This window comes from Botryllus schlosseri, chromosome 4 (genome assembly GCF_051294905.1).
Source record: "Botryllus schlosseri isolate E-star chromosome 4, Bs_hap1, whole genome shotgun sequence".
NCBI lineage: Eukaryota > Metazoa > Chordata > Ascidiacea > Stolidobranchia > Styelidae > Botryllus > Botryllus schlosseri.
The window spans coordinates 14,544,381-14,564,947 of record NC_137239.1 but is presented as its reverse complement, the minus strand read 5'-3'; the positions used below and the strand labels follow the sequence as shown (position 1 = coordinate 14,564,947).

The following is a 20,567-nucleotide window of genomic DNA, read 5'->3' as shown; positions in this document are numbered from 1 at the left end:
GCGATGAATTTCAGCCAAAGATGTTACAATGGCGTCAAAATTGTAATATATGAAAAGGTTCACTGGGCAGAAGCTACCAAGGTTCGTTGGTGAACGTGAACCTCTAGTTTTCTGAGATTCACATACAGAACGCGAACGTGAACCTCACGTTCACGCCATCCCTACTATTTATGAATATGACAGTATATCCAGCGTGCGAAGTCACGAAAATCGTGCCATGCCAGCGATATCATACTCTAGCAGACATGGCGCGATTCCTGCATAGATGTAATCACATGCGATTACATTATGCGCGATTATTTTTTTTTTTTTTTTTTTTAGGGGTAACCTTATGCGCGATTACCATAACGATTACAACAAAATCTTCAAGCCGTCTATACACGATTGTGATTATGATTTCATGGCCTAGTGATATACATGCCGGTTAGACAGAGATATTGAATTGGCATAAAACTTTTACTCATCATGCAGGTTGCCTTACTTGAAAACACGAAACTTGAGTTACAGAGATCATTTGCAAGTTACATCTTTTTAATTGTATTTCAGTAAGAGCCATATCAAGTTTTAGGCCATGCAACATGCGACTCCAAGAAGTGTGCCAGAACGATCGGCAGCGAGAAAACCTTGGCCGAAAAGGACTGCCCTTACGCTGACCGAAAACATCGTTTTGTATATACTAAATACATATAGGTATAATTGACCATAGGCGCCTAAATGACTGGCGCCGGATGTTCCTGTCTTGGCAATCTTAACCTCACGAGACAAATAGGCTACCATCCCGCAGTGAAGAATTATATTCCAGTGAAGAACTACCAATTTGAAATCGTGTGCATCTTTTAGTTTAGTACGTTTGGGCGATTCTATATTTTTTGATATAGCAGACTGGAGTTCACGAAATAACATCTTGTAACGAAGTCGTACCAACGGGTGCGCCCGTCCGAATATGCTTAATTATTATTTACGGGGCCCTACAGTTTCCAAGACACCTCACTCAGCTTTACCGGTAAATCTGGTGACGTGAGCAGAGAGGACAAGTACTTGATAGCCATATATATGTAATCCCGATCTTATTGACCTATTATATTTTGAATTATCGAAAATTTGCGCTCTCCACGCTGGCTCGCTAAACGGTGATCCTGATTTCGTGGCAGAAGCGAACAATTGCGCGGGGGGTCGGTTTATCACCCTATGGGAGCTCAAGACCTAAGTGTTTTGGGGGCCTCACGAATTGCTGTTTCGTTCCTGCCAACGGGTATACGCCCGAAGATGTTTAATCATTATTGAGTAGTCCTACCTTTTCAAACACAACTCACTCGGCTCAACCGGTCAATCTGATTACGTGAGCAGAGAGAGAAAAAAATTGATACCAATATATATGCAATTTCCGATTATATTGACCGATTCAATCATGAATTTAACAAATTTTTCGCGCCTAGCGCGATTAGTCGAGTAAAGCTGCCTAAAACGGACACCCAATTTAGCTGATAATTAACAGTAAACAGCCATCTAGCCTGAAGGGGGCTGGAGGGTTTCGAAGTTCGGTTTAACACCCTGTGGGGGGGGGGAAGAGCAACGTTTTTTTTGGAGGGGGGCTGACGAAGTGCTGTTACGGCCCTGGGTATTGATAACTAATTTACGAATAAATGTGCAACAAGTGACTCACGATTGAATACGCCGAAATGCGTTCTGCTTAGCCGGCAAAAAGCGGCATACTTGGTAGTCCTATAGCTCGCGACCCAACACTGTAAACGAAAATGGTGTGTTTTCGCAATTCACACCCTAGCTTAGGGTGTGTTTTGAGTCATCACACCTATTAGGTACTAAATTTGTCATTTACACCTCAGCTATTGGTGGAAATAAGCTGAATACACCCATACCATAAAATATACACCCCAAGCATTGGCATTTGGGGTGAATTGTTAGAGATTACACCTTTTGTCAGACAAATATGAAGTTTGGGATTCAATCCGCGCCAGCCGCTTCCACAAAACTTACTGTTGAAGTTTTAAGTCTGTGTCGGTCAGAAGCCTGGTTAAGCAGGCAGGGGTGCGGCAAGTCTGCATTCTTGTTAAAAATTCAGTCGAATCACTGTACTGATCACTGTATGGGCACTTGAGAACTTCTCTGCTGTGTCTAACTGTAGGTCGTGTAGGACATATTCTCTTTGGGGTTGAGTTATCCACCGAAAATGAGTGTTTTCGCCCACTTTATTGTGTCTTTAAGGCTTCTTGGGTAGGCTTAGGCAATGTTGCATTGGTCAGTTTTTATGGATTTAACCCGGTTCGATCACGTAAATTCGCCTACGCATATAGTTTCAGCTTCAGTGACAAATAAGCATTCGTTGTATAAGTTCGTGTGCTACATCGACATGAATGAATAATAGCTAAGTCCGCAATATCATATTGTAATTCACATTTATCGTGCACTGCGGTACTCGTACTTTGGCTGAAATTTCACCCTGGCTACTATAGTGTGACCGATGTATCTCAAGTGTGTGGCAAAAATAAGACACATTATGAAGTTGCCACGATACTGGTTTATAATTTCTTTCATGCCACGTCAAATGCACAATTGTACGAATGTACAGTACATGTAGATTGTACATTGTACGTAGGCTATATGTACAAAATATATCGGGCCTATTCCGCACGGCATTAGTGCATAACCACAGTATAATGCAGGTTAAGGGTATTTAGAGCTGGTAATACTAGAAGGAGTTAAATTTCAGCCACAAACTTACGTGAGCAGTACGCAATATGGGCGTAGCAAGAATTCAAATTAGAATGGGACACGAGGTTACGTCACGGAACAATCATTGAATTGGGCGAAAGAGGGAATACATTGGGCAAAGTTTCCTGGTTATTTTCATATCTATATTGTTGTGTTATTCACTATTTGGTAGCTTTATGAATTGCACACTAAGCCTAACCGACAATGCGCATACAGCTTTCGGATCGTATCAATGGTTCGATCTATGAAGAGAAATCTAGTACTGCAAGACTTTTTAAAGCTTATTATGATGGAATCTGCAGCTTCACAGCTATCAAATCCATATTTCCGATACTATACATACAAATATACCGGAGATCCTTAACTTCAATATAGTTATTGCATCAGTTAGTCAATTGTCACATCATAATGGAACATACAAACCGTCGTCACCAGAACAGCTGCTGCTATGTTTCGCTACAGCTATGTAAAATGTTTCGTTATATGTCGTATTTCCGCGCTTACGAGACCAGACTGGCGATCGACTGACCGCATTAGTTGTCGTGAATCTGTGAAGAAAGCCTCTTTCGAGATTGAAAATATCTGGATGGTGAGTTACATTTCGTATCGGTACTATATAGTAGTAAAGAACATTTGTTCCGTTGCCTTTCCGGTACATATCCGATTCCTGTTACTCAGTGTCGCAGCTGTACTGAACAGAATTATATGCAGCAAGTTGGAATTTTAAACGTACCGGTAGTGACGATACATTGAATTCACATACATTGTTGTATCACCAGTACCGATACCAATATCCAAGACACAGTAGCTCAATGGCTCTAATGGAGATACTGTTGACAGGTCCAGCATCAGCTATGATGATAAACTACGGTAATTTGGGTTTGAGCAACATCGTTTGTAAGTGCATTGAAAAAAAAATCGATTCGATTGTCGTTATATTGATTACCAAAGCACATCACGACCTGTTTAAGTGTAAAGGGTAGCCTACCTATGACTATGCAGAGTTATGTTATACGCCTATCACCCTGTCATTATCATATATACACATTATATACTATGTTATGTTATGGTAGGAAGGTAAACATATTATCTATTCTACTTCAGACTTGCATGGGCAAAGATCGCAAATTTGGGGCTCTTGAAGATTGAAATTATCGATTTCTTCTCATGAGAAAACAAGTGTAACATACAAACAGCAAAGGGCTGAAGCATATGAAGCAATGGTATCTGAGGTGAGCAATGGACATTTGATGAAAGCTTTCGATCCCCGTAAATTGGGGCCAGTAAATGTTAATGATATTATGACATGGGTGAAAATATGACGATGCTATATTGCTATCACTATGAATATGAGAGACTGGACTAGGAACAGGCTTGCCTTATTGAACATATTGTGCAGTGGCCCCCTCAGACTATCTGCTAAGAGTATGTGACCCATCAACTAGACTACTTCTTTTGAAACTACTTCTCTGAGTTCTGTTCATATATTTATTTTAATTTGAAGCAGCTTGACATGGATTTGACATAGCCACTTCTATGTGCTTGTCATTGAGTAGAAATTTACATCTATTGCTTGAGTAGCAATGCGCACTCGGTGTGCAACAATGCACGGATTAGCTGGGTCTTCAATATTTTGACCAATATGAAGAGGCAAACATAGCCTTGCCAAAGTTTATCAAACTGTCCTTTCGATCAATATAAACAAATCATAATATATGCACTTCTCGACTCATGATATGACATACACACGATCTGTGCATATGCACAAATCTGCTTTTTGTTAGATTCATGGACTGATTGCTATTAGTAGCAGACTCTTACTCTGTGAATGTGAAATCAAATATGTTGTTGGTGAGTAATATACTATGCGTAGGAGAGTTACAAAATTGTACTTTAACTCGCTTATTTACAACCATAAAGCAAGTCAAGGCTACAACGTCAGTACACATTTCGGATGTCTTGGGCCTTTCGAATCCAATCCAAATTGTCAACTAAACGTTTACCGTATGCCTCATGGTTATTTTTTCAATTTTAGGATGCTGCTATACAAGCTAATATCAGGGAATTTCAACCAAATCGACATCACATTTAACGGTAGAAGCGTATGCTGCGAAACAGTAAAGGATCGTTATCAAACAGCTTATATTCCAAGGTAATCATTATCATTCAGCTAATTTGCAAATTTCCATGTATAGGCTAAGGCAGTGGTTCCCAACGTGGGCGATATCACCCCCCAGGGGGCGATTTGGCGGTCTAGGGGAGCGAAAATGACGAAGGGGGCGACAGGGGGGCGAAAATGGACAAAGGGGGCGAAAATAGCGAAGGGAGCGATGACGCGTCAAAACGGCTGACCTTTATTTTACTCAACCCACGGAAATTTAGTTACAAAAGTGTGTCAAATTAGACATCGAGCCGAAAATTTGACCTTTTTTTTAGTCAACCCGCCGGTGATTACAGTTTGTATGCCCAATTTTAGGTACACAAAATTTTGGGGGCGATGATCGATGTTGACCTTGAAAAGGGTGCGATGGGTCAAAAAAAGTTGGGAACCACTGGGCTAAGGCAAGTCGAGGTTTCCTAATCAGACCTGTATCTGCGGTCGCTTTGAATCCATTCTGAAAGTCAATATTGCCCAACTAGAAAACGTTTCGTGTTTTGGATTAATACCAAGTAATCAAATTTAAATCAAGTCCATGCATCTCTTTCTCTGATTATTTTTCAAATTTTAGGATGTTGCTTAAAGACTACATGCTGCAAGATCAAGATTATATCACAGGAACTAACCGAGTTTAGGAGTATGCTGCGACAACTGAAAGACTCGTTATCAAGCCAGCAGGTATTACAACTTTGTTAACGACACCTGATGTCAACTTTCGTAGTCGCATATATGAAGTCAACCAAAGCAGAGATGGTCAAAGTTACTAGCGTTGCTACTCAAGTCTATGTAGAAATACCCCATCAATTTATTCTCGATTACAAGTAGATGCAACAGTTCCCAATACAAGTCAAAACTACGTCAAGTGGAAGTAGAATACGAAATGTCGGAAAAATAGTTAAGTATGGTAAGTAGTTTTTCGGAAGTTTGTACTTTGAAAATTGCAATATGAATCTTCGCGACTAATATAAGATTACTAATGGCATATGACACTACTAACAGCTACAATCTTCAAAAATATATTCAGTTATTCCTGGTACAGGTGGTGTTGCTAGATTTGGACAACTAGATATTTTAGGTGTCCAATTATACTAATTGAAGCTATTCTAATTTGTGAAATGTTTCCATGCTCTAATTCTAATTCTAATCGAATTTATGAAATCTTTCTATGGTCTACGGCAGTGGTTCTTAACCTTGCCCCCAGCGTCCCCAGGGGGCGGAAACGCTCAGGGGGCGATATGGGGGGCGCTGGGCTCAGGGGGGCGGTATGGGGGGCGCTGGAGAAAAATGGCTTCGCAGTAGATGATGTGGTGATAGGACATATCCTTAATGAGTATTCAGAGCAAATTAACACCGAAAACTCCGTTACATATAGCCTTCAAAATACATATACGTTTAATTGTCCATGGGCGCCTAAATGACTGACACCGAATGTTCCTGTCTTGGCAATCTGAACCCCAGAAGACGAATTCCATCTGGCAGGGAAAAATTATATGTCTGTGAAGAAATACCAATCTGAAATCGTGTGCGTCTTTTAGTTTAGTACGATTGGGCGACAGGGATATTCCTCTTGGGCGATATCCCCGTTGAGCGATTCTATATTTTTTGATATTGCAGACAGGGGGTCACGAAATAACATCATGCAACGAAGTCATACCAACGGGTTCGCCCGCCCGAATATGATTATTTATTAGTAACGGGCCCTACAGTTTCCAAGAAACCTCACAATGTTCGCTTAAGTTTTGATGTGTCTGCGCACACTCAACAACTCACTGCGCTGACCCCTGGACAACAGTGCGTATCGACTAAAAAAGGTAATAACTTCGGACTTGTTGTGCGCAACGTAGATTTTCTGTGCGCAGAGACCGTGTCAGCACTGCGCACGTGCGCAGCTTAGAGGGAACATTGCACCTCACTCAGCTCTACTGGTAAATGTGTTTACGTGAGCAGAGAGAGGATAAAAATTAATCTCAATTTACATGCAATTCCCGATGATATTGACCAATTCACTCATTAATTAGTGAAATTTTTCGCGCTTCGTGCGACTAGGCGAGAATAGCTGCTTCAGTGAATGGACCCCCAATGTAGATACCTAACAGGCTTTCAGCAAATAGAGAACAGCCTAATGGGGTTCTGGGAGTGAAGTCCCCCGGAAGCTTGGATTATCACCCGATGGGGGCCCAGGACCAACGTTTTTTGTTTGGGGGGGCTGACGAACTGCTGTTACGGCCCTGGTAACGAATAATTGTACCTGCGGGCACGCCCGAATATGTTTAATTATTAATTGCGTGCCATTTATCTTCCTATACAACAGCTCACTCAGTTTATCGCGACATATATATGTAATTACCACCTATTCATTCATGCATTATAGAAAATTTTGGTACCTAGGGCGACCAGGCCACACAAACTTTGCTGACCATCGAAATCACGATAGGGGGTTCGTGGGGGCGAAGCCCTCAGAATTTCGGTTTATCACGCTATGGGTGCGCAAGGCAATCGTTTTTAGGGGGTTGGCGAAGTGCCCTTCCTCTTACTCATTGTCTTTATTACATTCCTTACATTATGAAGTTGGGGGGGGGGGCGTTGGAGCACGATAATTTTTGAAAAGGGGGCGCTGGAGGAAAAAAGGTTAAGAACCAGTGGTCTACGGTAATTTTTAATTCTAATCTAATGTCTGGGTTTCCTGAAAAGGCTACAGGAGAACTGTATAATGCGAAACGAGCTAAGCTTGCGGTGCAGTAGGGGTGTTCAAAAATGACTTTTTATGCTCAAATTCTACTCGCTACTTGATAAAATTGTTAGGTTACCTAATTGAAGCTTGCACACTAAATTTGGTTTGATTCCAACCAGCAGCCGCATTGCTACTGGAGAAGAAAGTTTTTTTAATTTATTATATTAAAATGAGTCAAAATATTCTGTTCACCCATGAAATTGTTAGGTTGTCTATAAACGATGCCCACCATATTTGCCACAATTCAAACCAGCCGGAGCGGAGTTACTGATGTCGGAAAATTTGGATTTGAATAAAATAGTATTTACGGTGGGCGCAACTGTAATAAATGATTAAAGAATCGGTCACCGTAAAAATACTATTATATTACAATCCAATATTTTTCAACGGCAATAACTCCGCTTCCACTAGTTGGAATTGAGCCAGATCGGTTGAGCATTGTTTCTATAGACAACCTAACAATTTAATGGGGTGAACAGAAAATTTCAAATTTTTTTCATTCATTTTCATATAATAAATAAAGAAAATTCTTCTGTAGCAATGCGGCTACTGGTTGGAATCGAACCAAATTTGGTGTGCAGGCTTAAATTAGGTAACATTACAATTTTTTCAAGTAGCCAGTACGATTTGAGAAAAAAAAATCCATTTTTGAAGACCCCTAGTGCACATATCAGATGAGTTTAGAATCCAATCCAAATTGTCAACTAAACGTTTATACCTCATGGTTATTATTTCAATTTTAGGATGCTACTATACAAGATCATGTCAGGGCATTTCAACCAAGTCGACGTCGCATTGAACCATTAAACCGTATGCTGCGAAACAGTGATGGATCGTTGTCAAACAGCACATATTGCAAGGTAATCATTAGCATCCACCTAATTTGCTAATTTCCATGTATAAGGCAAGTCAAGGTTTTCTAATCAGACCTGTATCTGCGGTCGCTTTGAATCCATTCTGAAAGTCAATATTTACCAACTAGAAAACGTTTCGTGTTTTGCATTAATACCAAGTAGTCAAATTTAAATCAAGTCCATGCATCTCTTTCTCTGATTTTCTTCTAATTTTAGGATGCTGCTTAAAGACTGCATGCTGCAAGGGCAAGATTATATCATAGGAACTAACCGAGTTTAGAAGTATGCTGCGAAAACTGAAAGACTCGTTATCAAGTCAGCAGGTATGACAACTTTGGTAATGACACCTGATGTCAACTTTCGTAGTCGCATCTATGAGGTAAACCAAAGCAGAGATGGTCAAAGTTACCAGCGTTGCTACTCAAGTCGATGGAGAAATACCAACTTCAATTTATACTCGATTACAAGTAGATGCAACAGTTCCCAATACAAGTCAAAACTACGCCAAGTGGAAGTAGAATACGAAATGTTGGAAAAATAGTGAAGTATGGTATGCAGGTTTTCAGAGGATTCTACTTTGAAAATTGCGATATGAATCTTCGCGACTAATATAAAATTACTAATGGCATATGACACTACTAACAGAAAGAATCTTCAAAAATATATTCAGTTATTTCTGATGTAGGCGGTGTTGACAGACTTCGACAACTATAGATATTCTAGTTGTCTAATTATCCTAATTGAAGCTATTCTAATTTGTGAAATGTTTCTATGCTCTAATTCCAATTCTAATCGAGTGTATGAAATCTGTCTATGGTCTAATTTTAAGTCTAATCTAATGTCTGGTTTTCCTGGAAATGCTACAGGAGAACTGTATAGTGCGAAACAAGCCAAGCTTGCTGTACGGTAGGGGTGTTAAAAATGAATCTTTATTCTCAAATTCTTCTGGCTACTTGGTAAAATTGTTAGATTACGGAATTGAAGCCTAAACACCAAATTTGGTTCAATTCCAACCAGTAGCCGCATTGCTACAGGAGAAGAAAGTTATTTTATTTATTATTTAAAAATTAGTAAAAATATTCAAAATTTTCTGTTCATCCCATGAAATTGTAAGGTTGTCTATAGAAACGATGCCCACCAAATTTGGCTCAAATCAAACCAGCCGAAGCGGAGTTATTGATTTCGAAAAATTTGGATTTGAATAAAATAGTATTTACGGTGGGCACGACAGTCATAAATGATTAAAGAATCGTTCACCGTAAATACTCTTTTATTCAAATCCAAAATTTTGCGACGGCAATAACTCCGCTTCCACTGGTTGGAATTGAGCCAAATCGGTTGAGCATTGTTGCTATAGACAACCTAACAATTTAATGGGGTGAACAGAAAATTTTAAATCTTTTTTCATTCATTTTCATATAATAAATAAAAAACTTTCTTCTCCTGTAGCAATGCGCCTACTGGTTGGAATCAAACCAAATTTGGTGTGCAGGCTTCAATTAGGTAACGTAACAATTTTATCAAGTAGCCAGTAGATTTGAAAGAATAAGTCATTTTTGAACACCCCTACTGTACAGTAGACATTTGCTATTCTCATGCTCATAAGATGAACTATGATTTGATAATACCGGAGTTTGATTCAACTTTTGGCGATTTCAGTAATTCTAATTCTAATCTAATTTGAAAAAAACTGTTAGCTAGAATTATAATTTTAATCTTATTTCCAACTGTGTAGCTCAAATTTTAATTCTACTCTAATTCGAAAATAAAATTTGTAGTTGTAATATAATTCCGATCCAATTTGGAAAAAGGGAACGTTTTCTAGTTGTCCAAGTCTGCCTGTTACATGCGGTTTGCATGAAAACGATCCATAAATTTCCATCTTGTCGATGCCTAATTGCCCACACATACAGTGATCGTGTGTGAACATGTTTCCTATATAGCGGTAAGTTCACCTTATCGGACCACAGTCTGTGCTGCAATTCCTTAGCAAGTGTAACAACTGATTTTTTGTAAGTACTATGTGAAAATATATATATATTTTGTAATGGCTTCTATTTTTGTGGTCTTTCATTAAGTTATGCATGTTAGCATATGTGCCTGTTATTTGGGTTGTGAATATGCATTTTGATTCCAGGATGATGCCACAAGTTCTTGCTGAAGATAGTGACTCAGCCTTCGCCGTACAAGAGTGTTTTGCGGAAACCTGGAGGAGGCGACTACATGGGCAATGTTCTTCGAGCAGTATTTTCAGTGAATTTTTTTTCTCTGTCGCTGGGATCTCTGGTTTTGTTATTTCACGAAATATGTTTCCATTTTATGTTATTATGCTTCAATTGATATCGAATATATGCAATCAAGAAAGTTTATTTGCAATAGCGTGCCATTTGGAAGAAGATGCAGGATTTCAAGTGGGGTGTATATATTGAAATTCCGCCCCAATCAATTCTAATGGCTAGGGTGAAATATCCGATATACACCGTAAGGAATGGGGTGGATTCTGGTCATTCACACCGGCAGGGTTACGTAAGTTCTGTTTTCGTGTACCACCTTTTGGGGTGTGTATAACCACTCTTTTCGCTAAGAGTGAAGCGTCCGAATAATTTGATATGTCACTGTTTATCGAAACCAAGTGTCGCACTGATTCAAAAAATACGAATTGAAATCTCGCCAGGGCATTAAAACTACTCCGAAATAGCCAGCAAAGGTTGATTGTTCTGAACAACGGGAGCGCGGCAACACAATGGCCAATGGCAGGGGCGGCCAACTTCTCCATTCAGCGGGCCGGGTATAGGAAAATTATGTACTTGGCGGGCCGGATTACTGAATCGATACATTATTCACCTATTCCACATATACAAGGAATAAATCGTATTTAATGAATGTATTTTAACGACAGCAATGTCACTTCAAAGCCATTTCTCGCCAACAATGACGAATACAATGTGGATTTGAGAATAGCATTGTCACAGGCGCCGCCATGTCTGCTTCTCTCTGATTTATCAACACACGGTGCAATCTTTAATTAAGATTTCAAGGCGTTCGATAAGCCCGGTACTAGGGATGATAGGACGTGAGGTTCACGTTCGCGTTCTGTATGTGAACCTCAGAAATGAACCTTGGTAGGTTTTGCACTGTTAACCTTTTCCATAGATTACCATTATTCACGTAATTATAACATATTTGGTTGGGATTCTTTGCATTTCCACTTCGCACCACTCTATGCATGTCGCTGGCATCATTAAAAAATCAACACTAAACGGGCATGCACGTGATGCACCGTACCAATCTCAAAAATTTTGCATGCTTTGTGATAGAAGTTTGCTCGAAATATCCAGCTTTCCGTTTGTGAAAATTTAGTGACTGACTCTGTGCTGTGAGCTTGACCCGCAATCACAATAAAAGCGAAATACACTACATGTAGTTAGTCAGCGCATGATGCTTATTCGACCAATTAATGAAATTAATATCATTGTCTGATGTAAAAAATCTAGCAGGCGCATACGGGGTCAATCTTGATTTCCTATGTTTACTGTATCATAAAAACCAAATCCGTGCGATTGGCGTGTTTGCTACTGCTGTATAACTTGCTAATGCGGTATTATCGTTAGCAAAGAAACCCGTTTTACACTCGGCTCAATATCAGCGTAGCAATACTCGGACGCCTAATGTATTTTCCGATCTGGCCTAGACCGTTAAGGCGTAAGTTTATAATCCTTGTAAGTCCTCGTCGAAATTGTTGGCAAAGCGACGGAAGATATTGATTTTATGGGATTATTATATCATTTGAATGTCCCAGTTGATACACTAAGCGACGTTTAAAACGTCAATATGTACTTCAGCATTGTGACATTATTGACCGAAGACGTCGCTCGCTAGGTATAGATAGGCTCTCACTTCACTGAAATGTAGGCTTGGAATTAGCAATATGACGTAACGTGACGTCATGACGTTCACGTTCGTGTTCACACAGAACCTTTCAAAAAGGTGGAACCTGAACCTTTCAGAGGTTCACACCATCCCTACCCGGTACCCCAGATTTACCAAGATATCAATTGATTAGGGTTGAGCAGGTGACGAGATAGCGTCGTTGGTGAACTGCTGTGTGGCGTAATTAATCTCGATATTGGATTCATGCGGTCCGCGTCCTCTACGATTACCACAAACGACATTAGGGTTGAGAACATCGTAAATACCGATAATGCAAGTCTTCTCGCTTCGACGAACTTACGCGTAAGCTTCACTCTCGCACGCTGCGCATACACTTTACACGTATATAACAACATACAGTCATGAAAATTTGACGTAGTAAGCAAGTAGTGGAGAATCTCGGCAGACTGGGGCCGCGGGCCACCTTATCATGTAAGACGGAAAAGTGTCCGCGGGCCGTATGTTGCCCGCCCCTGGCCAATGGCGACAAGCGAATGATCGGAACAATGCCAACTTTCATATTTTCAGTGACTATTTTGGGTTTCTTTCATTGCCCTGGTATTCGTCCGGCCCCGACCGTACTCTGAAATTATAAATTTGGCCCTGCCACCGAAAAAGGTTGGGAACCACTGTATTACACTAACATTGGGTTTCAAAGTGACTAAGTGAATCTGAATTACAGTAACCGACAAAATACTATACATGCAATGTACGCTTGAATTCGCACGAGGTAATGTTCTCAGCAACGCAGGGATACAATACGCCTTATAACGCTCACGATAAACAAGACGAGTGGGAACGAAATCGAACACATGAGTCACAGACAGAATAAACAGCGAAATATTGTGAATTCGTTTTCATTAGCGGTAATATGCCGATAAAGTCTTTTGATGTATGTTTGGATTCGTAAAACTCATTTCTACTCGGTATTCAATACCCTTGAAATCATGCAAACAATATATTCATTACTATCATGTCATGTACACAATATTTCATCGCAACAAATTTACACCAGAACTCGACCGTCAGTGAATTCATTGTCCGTCGATATTTGCAGCTTTCTGCTAAGCGGGTTTCAATACTTACGTCCAGTAGCAATTACTCACAACTTGTGTCACAATCTCGTATGGATCATTAATCAGCGAGTAAAATTATAATGGCAACGTTCACGTCGCGCATAGACGACAAGATAGCATAATGTGTGTAGCTCCCTTTTTTGATCTGTAGGTAGTGGGATCAATTACACTGGCCAACAAAATGAAAAAAATACTTTTAGGCAGACGATCTGAGTGCCGTTTCTGGGGTTTTTGAGGTTGCTGATTACGAATATCACATTAGTTTTGTCAGATTGGCTCTATTTCAGAAGATATTTATACCCTTAAAAAGCCCAAAATTACTGTATTTACCCTGAAATATTTCACTTAATAGGAAGAAAATCGTACTTTTAAAAAAAAAAAAAATTATACGGCGCAAGAATATCTAATCGACTATGAAGAACCCTCATGTCATTCTCAGTCATTCTATCAATATCAACATGACATGATGCAAAATATTTGTTTGTCAAAAAATGCAGTTAGTCAAGCCTGAAAATTGTACTTTTGCACAACGGAAATACATATTCTCCTGTATCTATTGGTCATTCTACTAAGATAAAATAGGAGTATAAAGCTTTAGAATTTGTCCTTCAAAGGCTTAACTGCAATAATCATATGCGTCTCATTTCTTTTGACTGGTAAATGGATAATTTTCCGCAGAGTCAACAAAGTGGGTATACCTAGCAACCCTAACTAACGAGAAGCTTAAATCTGGTGTCGAGTATATTCGAATACCGATGAGAGATTCCAATGTCACATTAGCAAGGAGTTCACTGCATTTAATTTATGCTAACATGTAGTAAATATAACTGTTTAGATGATCACAAAGCACCCAACTACAAACAGTTGGTCCGAAAATTCGTATCTGTATATCGACAACTTGAGCACAAACATGAGCATCAAAGCTCAGTTCCTGTCAGTCATCTTGATATATTTCCTGATTTCCTTGTTGTTTAGTAATGGTAGAGGTTTTACCAAGACATCAGAACAATAAAAGAAGGATATCAGGACAGATGAGATGAACAACTGGTCATATTATGTCATACCATTGCCGGAACCTTTCGAGAAACTGCAGCTTACAGGCGATAATCGTACAAAAAGCAATTGTGATTTAAAATATATCAATATTATTATATTCCAATTGATTATTTCAAATTTACGATTGGTGGTTGACGTAAAAGTGATTGAATTAATGCCACGTTATTTGATTATCTAGGTAAATACTTATATACATGACTGGGGTTTATTTATGTACATGATATCCGTGAAAGTCTGTAACTGTGATATATCTACTACCCCTAAATATAGTGCTGTTGCTGTATTTTGATTTAAAAGAGTCTTCTGTGTGTAAAAATAACAAGTAGATTGAATTCCTAAACTTTATAGTACGACTGAGCCGATGTTATATCTAGTCATATCCGCGAAAATGGGGGATTTTGGTCAAAATAGCCTCATGGGTTATCTCCACAACAAGAGCCAATTTGAAAAAACTAAGGTCATATTCGGAATCAGTGCCCTGCAGAACCCCCAAAACAACTCTTACTTTGTCTTCCTAAAAATATGTGTTGACCAGTGTTATCGGTGGAGTCAGACCAAAGACGTGATCAACAGCAAAACTGGAATCCATGACTTTCTGGTCCGGTGCCCAACATCTCTGGGATGGAGGGGTACTGTAAGATTTAGAAAGGCTTACATTTCAAATCTAATACTGTACCTTCCTTGCCAAGCGGCATATCATGTATGTCGGTGTCGGTGTGTATGCCACAGGCTAATATCTATTACCAATACCAGATACTATTATATAGATTATAACCACATTGCAGCATTTATGAGTTAACAGAGACGTGTATTTTCTTCATTTCTTTCAAATCTATGTACTGAAGTCTACATGTAGAAGACCTGAATCAACTGCGTTGTTCTCTGCGTGACTGCCTAATCGCGTCGAGCAAGTGCGACGTTGAAGACATCGTGCCATGCAACGGGTTAAGCAGCCGCGGCACCTGGAGCGTGTAGGCCCTGCGGAAATTTCAATGCATTACAGCTCCATTACGGTGGCGTTCTGAAGGAAATAGCTGCGGCCAAAACTTTTGTTCGTTTTGCCCTTCAATTTGAGACCACATCATTTTAGAGCGCAGTGCCCCTTAACACAGGTAGTATAATTCGAGCCTGATCGATATCGTATAGCAATTTAGTTGCAGACACAGAGTCAAACTTGGTGCCATGTCATTTCAAAACTATTAAAACTACATGCATCATGTAAGTAGCTCAGAATGCTGGTCATATGGTATATATTATAGGAGCATAATTGGAAGCGAGATTTATCACGTAAAATGCTTAGTGAAGGCAGCGGCAATGTTTAGAACTGGATCACGAATTTTTGATTCTAGCAGGAAAGGAATCCGGTTCATTTTTTCAAGAACAGGATCTGATCCAGATTCTGAATTTTTTGTTTTGCCGGATGCGGATCAGGACAGGATTTTTATTCTGACAAACAGTGGGTCAGACCAAACATCATAGGTGATGTGCGCAAGCATTTGTTAAGCTGGTGATCGATTTTAGCTGGTTTGCGTGTAAAAATATGACTATTAGATTCAGTAAAGGCATAACTTATCTTCCTGGAGCTTGGGGATTATATTTAGAAAATGCGGACGGTGGGACACATATAATTTTCGCTTCGGGAATTTTGTAATTCAGTACGTCAAGTATTTTGGAATTGACTGAGTCAATGATTGAATATAAAACCAGCTTTTTAAGGTAGGCTACTAGACAAATCCTAGTATAATTTATTGCCTGGTATGACACGCCACGTTGACTGTTATTGGTGCATTGAGTAGGCTATATATTCCTGCATGAAGTGCATAGTGACAGAGTATTCAGATCGTATGGGAATATATTTGTTGAAAAATTATACTTAAACTGTAAGTCAATAGTTTGGATCATCGGTTTTCAACCTGGCTTCGGTGAATGGGATGCTACAGAAAAGATGGTGAAAGATATATTATTATGCAAGCTCCGCGTGTACGTATTGAAGTTGCGATGTCAGAACCAGAGTAGGATCAATTGTAATTATAATTGAGCTGAATGTATTTAATTACATTTTTTCATGTAATTGTAATTGAAGCATTTCTATTTTGTGTATTTGTAATTGTAATTGTGATTTGATGAAAATTTTGCCAAATTACAATTTCAATTACATTTTTATGGAAACCTGACAATCACAACATAAAATAATCAATCAATCAATCAATCATTTATTCGTCACACCAGTGAAAATCCGGTACGGACCAGGATGACGACGAGGGGCCGCAAGGCCTTAAGGCCTTAGTACACAGTCGCCACCTGTAATAATTAGCCTATTTACATCGGTGTTCTATGCGTGCCGCGTTATAACTAGATAATTCAGCCATGCTTAACTGTTTCCCATACTTCAGTAGCAACAGAAAACTTTGTGAATTACAATATAGGCTAAACCAGTGGTTCTCAAACTGGGGGTGTGCCCCCTTGGGTGGCGTGAAAGCATCTGAAGGGAGGCGCGAAGCTCCGGTAAACTGAAATTTTTTCCTCGCTTAGCGTGATTCATCTCCATTTCATAGTTATTACTCTGCGTATAGTCCTAATTTCATATTGGAGCATTTTCTCATCAACAGTCATAACCTTCCATACCAAGGGTGGGTAATTATTTTCCTCCGCGGGCGAAATCAGAAGCAGAAAATGCGTTGCTGGCCCCAGTCACAAATCTTAGCTGTATTCTCAAGCGTGTTAATTTTATTTCTAAATTAAATGCAGTGAATTACGCTGTTAGCACATAAATGATGTACAGTGGACGTGTTGATATTAGGAAATGAGAATGTGTGACGGTTAATTACCAAAAATATTATTTATTTGCATTAATATTTCGAAACGAAGTTAAACATGATGATTCATTTTCTACTCTCTTCAAACCTCTATTCGCGATTTTTCTATCAATGCATTTAAATGGATTTGGCATACTACAAAGCTTATTGTATTGGTTGCTGCCCGAGCAGTGTGCAATGTGCAGTGTGCAATTTGGCGAAATAGCCTTGTTGTTCTGCAAAACTTGCAGTTGTTCTGGGATTCGCCCTCCCTTCACCGAGTGCACGTAGTTGTATTTTTGTCACCAGACCGATTTATATAATACTCTTTAATCACGTTGACCTGCTCGGCAATAACACTTAAAAAGACGAGCTTACCCCTGACTTCAGTAAAAAAATATTTAGTGCTCCAAACCATCTTTGAATTTCAGCTTTCGGCATTCGTTTTTTGACATGACCATTATGTGATGAAATTTTATGAATAAACTTGAACTTGAACTTGAAAGGTTCTGTGTGAACACGAACGTGAACGTCATGACGTCACGTTACGTCATATTGCTAATTCCAACCCTACATTTCAGTGAAGAGAGAGCCTATCTATACCTAGCGAGCGACGTCTTCGGCCAATAATGCCACAATGATGAAGTACATATTGACGTTTTAAACGTCGCTTAGTGTATCAACTGGGACAATCAAATGATATAATAATCCCATAAAATCAATATCTTCCGTCGCTTTGCCAACAATTTCGACGAGGACTTGCAAGGATTATAAACTTACGCCTTAACGGTCTAAGCCAGATCGGACAACGTATTCGGCGTCCGAGTATTGCTACGCTGATATTGAGCAGCGTGTAAAATGGGTTTCTATATTTGCTAACGATAATACCGCATTAGCAAGTTATACAGCAGTAGCAAACACGCCAATCGCACGGATTTGGTTTTTATGATACAATAAACATAGGAAATCAAGATTGACCCCGTATGCGCCTGCTAGATTTTTTACATCAGACAATGATATAAATTTCATTAATTGGTCGAATAAGCATCATGCGCTGACTAACTACATGTAGTGTATTTCGCTTTTATTATGATTGCGGGTCAAGCTCACAGCAGAGAGTCAGTCACTAAATATTCACAAACGGAAAGCTGGATATTTCGAGCAAACTTCTATAACAAAGCATGCAAAATTTTTGAGATTGGTAAGGTGCATCACGTGCATGCCCGTTTAGTGTTGATTTTTTAATGATGCCAGCGAGATGCATAGAGTGGTGCGAAGTGGAAATGCAAAGAATTCCAACCAAATATGTTATAATGGCGTGAATAATGGTAATCTATGGAAAAGGTTCACAGTGCAAAACCTACCAAGGTTCATTTGTGAACGTGAACCTCTAAATTTCTGAGGTTCACATACAGAGCGCGAACGTGAACCTCGCGTTCACATCATCCCTAGTACCGGGCTTATCGAACGCCTTGAAATCTTAATTACAGATTGCACCGTGTGATGATAAATCAGAGAGAAGCAAACATGGCGGCGCCTGTGACAATGCTATTCTCAAATCCACATTGTCTTCGTCATTATTGGCGAGAAATGGCTTTGAAGTGACATTGCTGTCGTTAAAATACATTCATTAAATACGATTTATTCCTTGTATATGTGGAATAGGTGAATAATGTATCGATTCAGTAATTCGGCCCGCCAAGTACATAATTTTCCTATATCCGGCCCGCTGAATGGAGAAGTTGCCCGCCCCTGCCATTGGCCATTGTGTTGCCGCGCTCCCGTTGTTCAGAACAATCAACCTTTGCTGGCTATTTCGGAGTAGTTTTATTGGCCTGGCGAGATTTCAATTCGTATTTTTTGAATCAGTGCGACACTTGGTTTCGATAAACACTGACATATCAAATTATTCGGACGCTTGGGTCGCGAGCTATAGCCTATAGGACTACCAATTATGCCGCTTTTTGCCGGCTAAGCAGAACGCATCTCCGCGTATTGAATCGTGAGTCACTTGTTGCACATTTATCCGTAAATTAGTTATCAATACCCAGGGCCGTAACAGCACTTCGTCAGCCCCCCCCCAAAAACGTTGCTTTTGCCCCCCCCCCCCCCCACAGGGTATTGAACCGAACTTCGAAACCCTCCAGCCCCCTTCAGGCTAGATGGCTGTTTACCGCTATTTATCATCTAAATACGGTGTCCGTTTTAGGCAACTTTCCTCGACTAATCGCGCCAAGCGCGAAATTTTTTTATAATTCATGATTGAATCGGTCAATATAATCGGGAATTGCATATATATTGGTGTCAATTTTTTCCTCTCTCTGCTCACGTAATCGGATTGACCGGTTGAGCCGAGTGAGTTGCGTTTGAAAAGGTAGGACTACTCAATAATAATTAAACATCTTCGGGCGTATACCCGTTTGACAGGAACGAAACAGCAATTCGTCAGGCCCCCAAAACACTTAGGTCTTGAGCTCCCATAAGGTGATAAACCGACCCCCCGCGCAATTGTTCGCTTCTGCCACGAAATTAGGGTCAACGTTTAGTGAGCCAGCGTGGAGCGCGCAAATATTCGATAATTCAAAATATAATAGGTCAATAAGATCGGGATTACATATATATTGCTATCAATTACTTGTCCTCTCTGCTCACGTCATCAGATTTACCGGTAGAGCTGAGTGAGGTGTCTTGGAAACTTTAGGGCCCCGTGAATAATAATTAAGCATATTCGGACGGGCGCACCCGTTGGTACGACTTCGTTACATGATGTTATTTCGTGAACTCCAGCCTGCTATATCAAAAAATATAGAATTGCCCAAACGTACTAAATTAAAAGATGCACACGATTTCAAATTGGTAGTTCTTTACTGGCATATAATTCTTCACTGCGGAATGGTAGCCTATTTGTCTCGTGAGGTTAAGATTGCCAAGACAGGAACATCCGGCGCCAGTCATTTAGGCGCCTATGGTCAATTATACCTATATGTATTTAGTATATACAAAACGATGTTTTCGGTCAGCGTAAGGGCAGTCCTTTTCGGCCAAGGTTTTCTCGCTGCCGATTGTTCTGGCACACTTCTTGGAGTCGCATGTTACATGGCCTAAAGCTTGATATGTCTCGGTGCGTCGTGGCGCGGTAATGGCCAACGCCGATATGCCCACTACTATTAATCTTGCGTATTTTATCTTGGTGGAAGAGTACCCAATAATTAAGGTACTTGGAAACTTGAAATCGCG

At 39.8% G+C, this 20,567-nt stretch overlaps 1 protein-coding gene across 2 annotated transcripts in view; it reads left to right on the top strand.

Moving 5' to 3' along the window:
- The first annotated feature begins 3,090 nt into the window (after positions 1 to 3,090).
- Positions 3,091 to 20,567, top strand: part of LOC145438215 (uncharacterized) — a 171,199-nt gene continuing 153,722 nt past the window's right edge. For both annotated transcript variants that reach the window (XR_013914881.1, XM_080315608.1), the window contains exons 1-3: positions 3,091 to 3,319; positions 3,835 to 3,962; positions 4,766 to 4,882. Coding sequence is in view for 1 of the 2 variants with exons in the window: in XM_080315608.1 (XP_080171734.1) it covers positions 3,943 to 3,962; positions 4,766 to 4,882 (137 nt within the window). In the remaining variant the exon portion in view is untranslated. The remainder of the gene's footprint in view (positions 3,320 to 3,834; positions 3,963 to 4,765; positions 4,883 to 20,567) is intronic.